General features: G+C 44.9%; 1 protein-coding gene across 1 annotated transcript; it reads left to right on the forward strand.

The window, feature by feature from the left end:
- Window positions 1-6,332: 6,332 nt before the first annotated feature.
- On the forward strand, window positions 6,333-7,449 carry LOC119352566. The gene is made up of 4 exons (XM_037619153.1): window positions 6,333-6,340; window positions 6,495-6,738; window positions 7,120-7,269; window positions 7,363-7,449. The coding sequence occupies exons 1-4, from the start codon at window positions 6,333-6,335 to the stop codon at window positions 7,447-7,449; spliced, it is 489 nt and encodes a 162-aa protein (XP_037475050.1).
- Window positions 7,450-10,193: the final 2,744 nt, after the last annotated feature.

The raw sequence follows: 10,193 nt of genomic DNA on the forward strand, positions 1-10,193 counted from the left end.
AATTATAAACTTTCTGTTAGTGCCATTAGTTTTCAAATTTGAAAACACTTTTTTAGTTTTTTTGTTTTCTTTGTTGGTTTATTTATTTTATTTTGTTTGTACTTACAACAAAATACTTATTGTTGCTATTTTTATTTTTTTCCAGTTTTTTTGTTTTGTTTTCTGTATTATTTATTTTCTGTTGTTTCTTCCTTTATTTTTAAATTCTTTTTGCTTTTAGGTCAGCAAAATTATAAACTTTCTGTTAGTGCCATTAGTTTTAGAAAAATTATAAACTTTCTGTTAGTGCCATTAGTTTTCAAATTTGAATAGTTAAAATTTGAATTCTTTGAAATTTGTGTGAATCACAAGTTTGTGATTAACTTCACTAAAAAAATGAACATAGATGCACCTATAGAGAAAATTCGACCTAAATTCATAGTTTTCAAATGAACTCTGAAAAGGTTGGCATAGCATACTCGTCTGTTACAAATTTGGCATGGTATCATCATAATAGTTGCGGGAGAAAGTCTTCACTTTTTCTTCGCTTGTGTCATTTGCTTATTGCGCCGTAACCATGGATAATCTTCATCGTTTATCAGGATGCTTGGGTCAGCCTTGACATTGAAGGGAGGAATTTCATGAAACTTTTCATAATCTTCAGACATGTCTGTCTTGCCCTCCACTCCCAGGATGTCCCTTTTTCCTGAAAGAACTATGTGGCGCTTTGGCTCATCGTATGATGTATTCGGTTCCTTATCTTTTCTTTTTCTCGGTCTGGTAGACATGTCCTTCACATAGATAACCTGTGCCACATCATTGGCTAGGACGAACGGTTCGTCAGTGTACCCAAGATTTTTCAGATCGACTGTTGTCATTCTATACTGTGGGTCTACATGTACCCCGCCTCCTGACAGATTGACCCATTTGCACTTAAACATAGGGACCTTAAAATCTTGTCCGTAGTCAAGTTCCCATATGTCCACTATGTAACCATAATATGTGTCCTTTCCCTTCTCGGTTGTTGCATCAAAGAGGACACCGCTATTTTGGTTGGTGCTCTTTTGATCTTGGTCAATCGTGTAAAATGTATTCCCATTTATCTCGTATCCTTTGTAAATCAATACAGTCATAGATGGTACCCTGGACAACAAGTACAACTCATCACAAACAGTGTTGTCACCTCTGAGACGTGCTTCCAACCAACTGCTGAAAGTCCTAATGTGTTCACATGTAATCCAGTCGTCGCACTGCTCCAGGTGTTTGGAGCGCAGACTGTTCTTGTGTTCATCGACATACGGGGTCACCAAGGTAGAGTTCTGTAGAACTGTGTAGTGTGCTTGAGACCAAGAATGCCCGTCCCTGCATATTATTGAGTCCGCTCCTAGCGTGCCTTTTCCAGTCAGTCTCCCCTCATACCGCGATTTAGGGAGACCTATCTTCTTAAGGCCAGGAATGAAGTCAACACAAAACCCGATGACATCCTCTGTTTGATGGCCCATGGAGATGCTTCCTTCTGGCCTAGCACGGTTACAGACATATTTCTTTAGGACTCCCATGAACCTCTCAAAGGGGAACATATTGTGTAGAAATACGGGCCCCAGAATGACAATCTCGTCGACTAGATGAACTAGGACATGCGTCATGATATTGAAGAAGGATGGTGGGAACACCAGCTCAAAACTGACAAGACATTGTGCCACATCACTCCTTAGCCTTGGTACGATTTTTGGATCGATCACCTTCTGAGAGATTGCATTGAGGAATGCACATAGCTTCACAATGGCTAATCGGACGTTTTCCGGTAGAAGCCCCCTCAATGCAACCGGAAGCAGTTGCGTCATAATCACGTGGAAGTCATGAGACTTTAGGTTCTGGAACTTTTTTTCTGGCATATTTATTATTCCCTTTATATTCGATGAGAAGCCAGTCGGGACCTTCATACTGAGCAGGCATTCAAAGAAGATTTCTTTCTCTTCTTTCGTAAGAGCATAGCTGGCAGGACCTTCATACTGCTTCGGAGGCATGCCATCTTTTTCGTGCAAATGTTGCAGGTCCTCCAGTGCCTCAGGTGTATCTTTTGTCTTTCCATACACGCCCAAGAAGCCTAGTAGGTTCACGCAAAGGTTCTTCGTCACGTGCATCACGTCGCTTGAAGAGCGGACCTCTAGGTCTTTCCAGTAGGGTAGGTCCCAAAATATAGATTTCTTCTTCCACATGGGTTCGTGTCCCTCAGCGTCATTCGGAACAGCTAGTGCGCCGGGACCCTTTCCAAAGATTACGTGTAAATCATTGACCATAGCAAGTACGTCATCACCGGTACGCATGGCGGGCTTCTTCTGGTGATCTGCCTCGCCTTTGAAATGCTTGCCTTTCTTTCGACCTTGATGGTTGGTCGGAAGAAATCGACGATGGCCCAGGTACACATTCTTCCTGCATTTGTCCAGGTATATACTTTCAGTGTCATCTAAACAGTGTGTGCATGCGTGGTATCCTTTGTTTGTCTATCCTGAAAGGTTACTGAGAGCGGGCCAATCGTTGATGGTCACGAACAGCAACGCCTTTAGGTTAAATTCCTCTTGTCTGTGCTCATCCCATGTACGTACACCGTTTCCATTCCACGACTGTAAAAGTTCTTCAACTAATGGCCTTAGGTACACATCAATGTCGTTGCCGGGTTGCTTAGGGCCTTGGATAAGAACTGGCATCATAATGAACTTCCGCTTCATGCACATCCAAGGAGGAAGGTTATACATACATAGAGTCACAGGCCAGGTGTTGTGATTGCTGCTCTGCTCCCCGAAAGGATTAATGCCATCCGCGCTTAAAGCAAACCATATGTTCCTTGGGTCCTTTGCAAACTCATCCCAGTACTTTCTCTCGATTTTTCTCCACTGCGACCCGTCAGCGGGTGCTCTCAATTTCCCGTCTTTCTTACGGTACTCACTGTGCCATCGCATCAACTTGGCATGCTTTCCGTTTCTGAACAGACATTTCAACCGTGGTATTATAGGAGCATACCACATCACCTTCGCAGGAACCCTCTTCCTGTGGGGCTCGCCGTGAACATCACCAGGGTCATCTCGTCTGATCTTATACCGCAATGCACCGCATACCGGGCATGCGTTCAGATCCTTGTATGCACCGCGGTATAGGATGCAGTCATTAGGGCATGCATGTATCTTCTCTACCTCCAATCCTAGAGGGCATACGACCTTCTTTGCTACGTATGTACTGTCGGGCAATTCGTTATCCTTTGGAAGCTTCTTCTTCAATATTTTCAGTAGCTTCTCAAATCCTTTGTCAGGCACAGCATTCTCTGCCTTCCACTGCAGCAATTCCAGTACGGTACCGAGCTTTGTGTTGCCATCTTCGCAATTGGGGTACAACCCTTTTTTGTGATCCTCTAACATGCAATCGAACTTCAGCTTCTCCTTTTGACTTTCGCATTGCGTCCTTGCATCGACAATGACCCGGCGGAGATCATCATCATCGGGCACATCATCTGGTTCCTCTTGATCTTCAGCAGCTTCACCCGTTGCAGCATCATTGGGCACATCGTCTGGTTCCTCTTGATCTTCACCAGCTCCCCCCGTTGCAGCATCACGGTATTCAGGGGCACATAGTTGTCATCGTACTCTTCTTCTTCGTCGTCTTCCATCATAACCCCTATTTCTCCGTGACTCATCCAAACATTATAGTGTGGCATGAAACCCTTGTAAAGCAGGTGGGTGTGAAGGATTTTCCGGTTAGAGTAAGACATCGTATTCCCACATTTAGTGCATGGACAACACATAAAACCATTCTGCTTGTTTGCCTCAGCCGCATCGAGAAACTCATGCACGCCCTTAATGTACTCGGAGGTGTGTCTGTCACCGTACATCCATTGCCGGTTCATCTGCGTGCATTATATATAATTAAGTGTCCAAATTAATAGAAGTTCATCATCACATTAAAACCAAAGTACATACATAGTTCTCATCTAACAACATGTAGCTCTCCAAAGCATCTAATTAATTAAACCATACATTGAAACTATGTAAAACATTTTAATGCGAAAACAAAGGCGATCATAATCGCAACCAAGGTAACAATTGATCCAACGGCATAATGATACCAAGCCTCGGTATGAATGGCATATTTTCTAATCTTTCTAATCTTCAAGCGCATTGCATCCATCTTGATCTTGTGATCATCGACGACATCTGCAACATGCAACTCCAATATCATCTTCTCCTCCTCAATTTTTTTTATTTTTTCCTTCAAGAAATTGTTTTCTTCTTCAACTAAATTTAACCTCTCGACAATAGGGTCGGTTGGAATTTCCGGTTCACATACATCCTAGATAAATAAAATCTATGTCACGTTGGTCGGCATAATTTTCATAAACAATAAATGAACCAATAGTTATAAAGATAATATATATACCACATCCGAATCATAGACAGGACGAGGGCCGACGGGGGCGGATACCAAAACCATCGCACTATATAAGATGCAATAATAAAAGTAAGAAAATGATACAAGTATCTATCTAAACATACAAGTAAGAATATTTTTCCTTTCAGAAAGAAGATAAGAACAAGAGGCTCACCACGGTGGTGTCGGTGATGAGATCGGCGCGGGTGATCGACGGCGGTGAAGACGGGGGTGGGGCGTGATGGACCGCTAAATCTAGAGTTTTGAGGTCGAGCTTCGAGAGGAGAAAGCTTAACTAGTGTGGCTCGGGCATTTCATCGAACACCTCATATGCATAGGAGGTGAGCTAGAGCACCACAAAGCCCTCCCCTCGCCGGCCAGAGAAAAACAGAGCACTGGAGTGCTCTGCTCGCGGGTGAGGGTATATATAGGCACCTCATTGGTCCCGGTTCGTGGCATGAACCGGGACTAAAGGGGAGCCTTTGGTCCCGGTTCAGGCCACCAACCGGGACCAATGGTGATGGGCCAGGAGCGAGGCCCATTGGTCCCGGTTCGTCCCGCCAACCGGGACCAAAAGGTCCAGACGAACCGGGACCAATGGCCCACGTGGCCTGGCCGGCCCCCTGGGCTCACGAACCGGGTCCAATGCCTCCATTGGTCCCGGTTCTAGACTGAACCGGGACTAATGGGCTGATCCGGCCTGGACCTTTGCCCCCTTTTCTACTAGTGCATGGATAGTGGGGACGGATTTTTTTTTCAACAACTTCATTTTTTCGTAGATGATTCGTCGTCAGAAGACAAAGATCTTGTGGTTTTTGCATTAGTCGCCAATGACCACATTTGCTAGGCAGCGACCTAGGTTCAGGGGATCAATCCCGGACCATGCTCCGTCCTTGAACCGCAACAGGGAGAGAAGTAATGCCCAACTCTGTCGATTACTTTGAAGATTCCCCGCTATTCAAACTCCATCTTTTCCGACGCCGCTTTCGAACGACTAGGCATGTATTCAATCGTATTTGGGAAGGAGTGTTAGCATACGACTATTAGTTTGAGTGCAAGGAGGATGTAAACTATCTTGCAATGTTTAGCTCAAAAATTGGCTACATCCAGCAAAACGACCACGTGGGGGGAGGACCAGATGCGTCGGCCGCGTTGGGCGCGCTGCCAACGCATCCAGGAAAACGGCCGGACGCCGCCCCTTTGCCTGACCTAAGCGGACAAAATCCGGACAAAACGGACGTCCATTTTGGGTCGAGCGTTGGAGTTGACCTAATGCCTGTACTTCTCTACCCATAATTATAGAACATATCTTCCTTTCACTAGAAGGATTGGAGATGAGTATAACATCACAATTTAGTATTGCATGTTTTCATAAGTTTTGGTATTGTTGGTTAAGCTGATAGTTGTAGATATGCCCATGTTTAGCACTGCATGTTTTCATAAGTTGGTGTTGTTGGTGATGTGTATGTTTCAAAAAGTGTCAATTTAGTATTTTAAGATTAACATACTTGAATAAACAACTTTACTTTCAGTTAGTCTACTATATTAAGTTCCAACGGCTTGATCACCAACACAATCATTCTACAAAGTAATATAATCTTTATCCAATTCCACCTCCTAATCTTCCAACTAATGTTGGTTACCCTGTACTTGACGAGCTTTGGTGCAATGCAATATCTCTCAAACAAAAGTACAACATGTAGTGCACTTACAAGATCAGTGTTATTGCGCATTTCATGCATCATGTTTTACCACTGTTTAAACTAAGACTTAACAATTGTCTTATTCTCAATGTTATTTCGACAAATCAATACACAACTTGAGAAAAACTTGGGTTGTTGATAAAGATAAAGTAGGAAGTTTGATTTTGTAAACAAACATGCGAGACCTTCACACCGCGTGTCATAACTCAAACCAATAAAATTATACCACGAATGTCATTGTAATCATTATTTTCCAAATATCTTTCATTATTTTCTGAACATGGGTGGGCGCAGCAAGACGCACTTTCATGTTCTAGTTATTGAAAGTCAACACGGAGTAACAAAAAAAAGCTTTCTCAGCAAACATTCCTTAATTAAAACAAAAAAAAAAAGGTTTCTCAGCAAACAATATGCGCAAAAGAAGACTGAAGAATCACATGATGGTGCAAGCACTGGTGGGATCCTCGTCGCTGAAGAGTTGGCAGGCCGACCTGCTGTACCCCCCGCCTGCGTAGCACCCCGCCCCCGCCGGCGTCGGCACGACGCTGACGGCGTAGCCGTACACCCTGCCGCAGCTGCAGCACCTGCACCCCTCGTAGTACCCCTGGTAGCACGGCTTGCAGCAGGAGCAGCCGCAGTGTCCCATTGCCATTGGTTGCGGTGGTGCCGGCCACGAAGGGATCTCCACCGGCGGTGGCTTCACGTCGACCGGCGAAACGGGCCTCACCTGCTCCACTACTGGCTCCGCCGCCGCCGGTGATGAAGAACCCAACGGCGGCAGCTTTAGCTCGGCAGGGTTCTCCCCCGGCTTCTTCTCCTCGATCGTCGCCTCCATCACCGGTGACACGTGTCTGTCAGGGGGAGCCGGCTGCACGGGTGACGGTGGCTTCTCGTCCACGGGTGGCGGCGGGGGTGGCTCATGAATTGGCGATGATGGCGGTGGCTCCTTGGTCTTCCCCTTGTGATTGTTCTTACCGTTGTTCATTGCCGGCGGCTCGGCACCGCCGTTGTGTTGCAGGATGTGGATGCCCTTGATCAGCTTCCGTCCCTTGCACCTGATCTTGCAGGAGAGCTTGTGCGGGTCGAACGGGCCGGCCACCGCGATCGTATGGTTCCCATCGTCGTAGGAGATGGTCCTGATCCTCTCCTCATCTGCACGTACATGCAGGTCCATTTCCATCAAAATTGTAAATTACGTCTGCTAGGATCAGAAGCATGCATGGATGTAAGGTTAATTTCAGCGTACGCACGTACCTTGGAGTTTGCAAAGGATCTTGCGGATCTTTTTGTAACACGGGCAGCACCCAAGATCAACCTTGAGGATCAGCGTGGAGATCTGTGTCGTTGACAACACAGGCATATAACATGCAAGACAAACACGCAAAACTTGTACAACATAAATACACTATCTTGCAAATGACAACACACACACACACACACACACACACACATAGAGAGAGAGAGAGTGAGAAAGAGGGTGCTGACCTTCTCTGCCATGCTTTCCATGTGGCTTCCTACATGGAGAGAGAGAGAGAGAGAGAGAGAGAGAGGCCTTGAGTGGGGAGAAGAGAGCGAGGCATATAAATTGCAGGGACAAGTAATGAGTTTCCTAATTCCCCAATTAACTGATTAGGCATGCAATTCGTTAGTTTCAATAGCCAAATTTATTTGATTTATTTCCTAGTCAGAGCTGTACTTATTTGCTAGTAACTCCAGATTGTCACCAACCTCCTATTAATAATTTCTTTGCAAATAAGCTCCTTCCAATCTTTTTCTCCGATCCAATGAAGACGGTCCTTTTCATTTAACACTGCGTTTGGATGTCCCAATTGAGATGCCTGAAATGGATTTGGTATTCTCCAAATTGCAATTCAGGCCTCCTTTGGTTTGTAGGAATTTTATAGGAATTTTATAAGATAGGATTTGCAAAGGAAAAATTCCTTTGAGGCCCTTTGGTTTGTAGGAATGGATTCCTATTCCTATGTAGGATAGGATTCAATCCTTCACATTTTGGAGGAAAAAAAACATTAGCCTAGACTCAATGGAAAAATTCCTATCCTATGCATCAAATGACATCTCTTCCTCTATAGGAATTGAGATGCATGTCATCTCACTTCCTATGATTTTCCTATTCCTATAAAATTTCTATCCTATGAACCAAAGAAGGCCTCAGCTGTTTGGCTGGACTGTGAATTGTCGCTTGGAAACGAAACCCAATCCAGCTTTGTATTCCCTCCCACCAAACTTTCGTTCCACAATACAGAGCCTTGGCGCTGCGATTTGCTCCGAATTGGCCTTTCCCGCAAAACGTACCCCCTCGCTGCCTTATCCCCTGCCTCCTCGAGCAAAAGGAAAAGAAGGGGGAGGAACGAGCGGCGACCACCAGGGAGCTCGGCGGCGAGGCCCACGGATCTCCGCAGCTCCGGTCATAGGTCCGATTCGGCCCGACTCCCTCCTCCTCTTTCCATCTCCTTCCCCAGTCCCTCCTCCCGTTCCCATGTCCGTCCTTGTGCATCTCGGCGGCGGCGGTGGCCACAGCAGGACCGTCCTCCCGTCCATCCACCTCTTTCCTATTCCCTCCTCCCGTTCTCCCCGTCCCGAACCACCAGGACTGCGGCGGTCACAACAGGACCACGACAGCCACCAGCAGGGCTTCGGCCGCGGAGGCGCAGGTCTCCTCTGGCCAGTCCAGCTCGTGCTCTTCCTTCTCTCTCTGGTCATGGTGACTCATCCAGCAGCAGGATTTACTTTGTCCATTCTTCTATCTGTAACTTGGTTCATTCCTTTTCTCTTCTCTGTTAACTAACTTTTTGTTTATAAATTGTGCAGATATGTGAACCGAGCTTCAGTCTGCAGGCCGAGTGAAGGTATATGGTGGAAATCCCCTGTTTTCTATGCATTTGTGCATGTGATGTCTTGCTGCAATGTTTTACATCCTACATAATCGAATTGTACAGCTCAATGCCGGATCAATTGGAGTTGGTTGAGTGGATAAATGAAGAAAATAAAAGACGAAAGAGGAAAAGAATTGTTCTGACTAGATTGTTTGTTGAAACATGTGCTCTCGCATTAGCATTTGTTACTACACAAAGGAATAGGGGACCAAGGGACCTAGGAACTTTTAATGATGATGAGGACAATATTAGGAATAGGAAATATTTGCTTAAATGCATGTATGATAGATCTGCAGTGGCATGCTATGATCAATTGCGCCTAACTAAACGAAACTGTTTATGTCAAGCATTTGGACCTATCTTCTAAATTGTTGTGATTTATGTCATGTACGAGACCATATTTGAGAGTACGTGCTATTTGTTATTGTTTCGAATTTTGTGTTATGTTACCGTAAAAAAATATTGTTGTCATTGTATCGCCATTTGTGTTTCCTGATGCATTTCTAGAATATTTAATTATTTTATTGCTATATATTCATTCATAGTCAGATTTCATTTCTGGGTGATGTAGAACAAGGTATAACCTGGTAATGTAGCTATGCAATTCCAAAGTTTGTCATCCAAACAAGATTCTGCATTGAAATCTCAGAGGCATTTCAAGGGCCAATTCGCTGGACAACCAAACAGGTGAATTCGTATTCATCCCATTCCAGTTTCCTCACCGATTTGGAATTCCGATCAATTCAATACGGAGCTCTCCAATGGAGACATCCAAACGGAGCTAAGGGTTTACTGGATACACGGAAATTATATGCGTATATTTTTTTCCCAAGAGAACAAACACCCACAATATGATCATTTAATTGTGTGTTGTACTAAATATACGATTAAAACATAAATGGCTGGTCAATTTTTGGTCTTGGACATGGTGCTTCTGTTGGTAAAGGGAGTACCGAAAGTCAATTATATTAGTTCATCCAAGTGTTTTCTCCTCCTTCTCCCTACCACCAAACCCTAGGAGCTAGGGCGGCGGTGCCGATCTACCTCCTTCATGGTGAGATCAAAGCTCCCCTCTCCGTTCAGTTGCTAGTTCGCCGACGGGACCCCGCTGTCTCAGACGGTGGTGATGGGGTGACGTTTCTAGTTTAATTTTTGTCCCCATTCGTCGATGGTTGTCGGCATGGAATAAATCTTCCCC

Source organism: Triticum dicoccoides, chromosome 2A (genome assembly GCF_002162155.2).
Source record: "Triticum dicoccoides isolate Atlit2015 ecotype Zavitan chromosome 2A, WEW_v2.0, whole genome shotgun sequence".
Lineage (NCBI taxonomy): Eukaryota > Viridiplantae > Streptophyta > Magnoliopsida > Poales > Poaceae > Triticum > Triticum dicoccoides.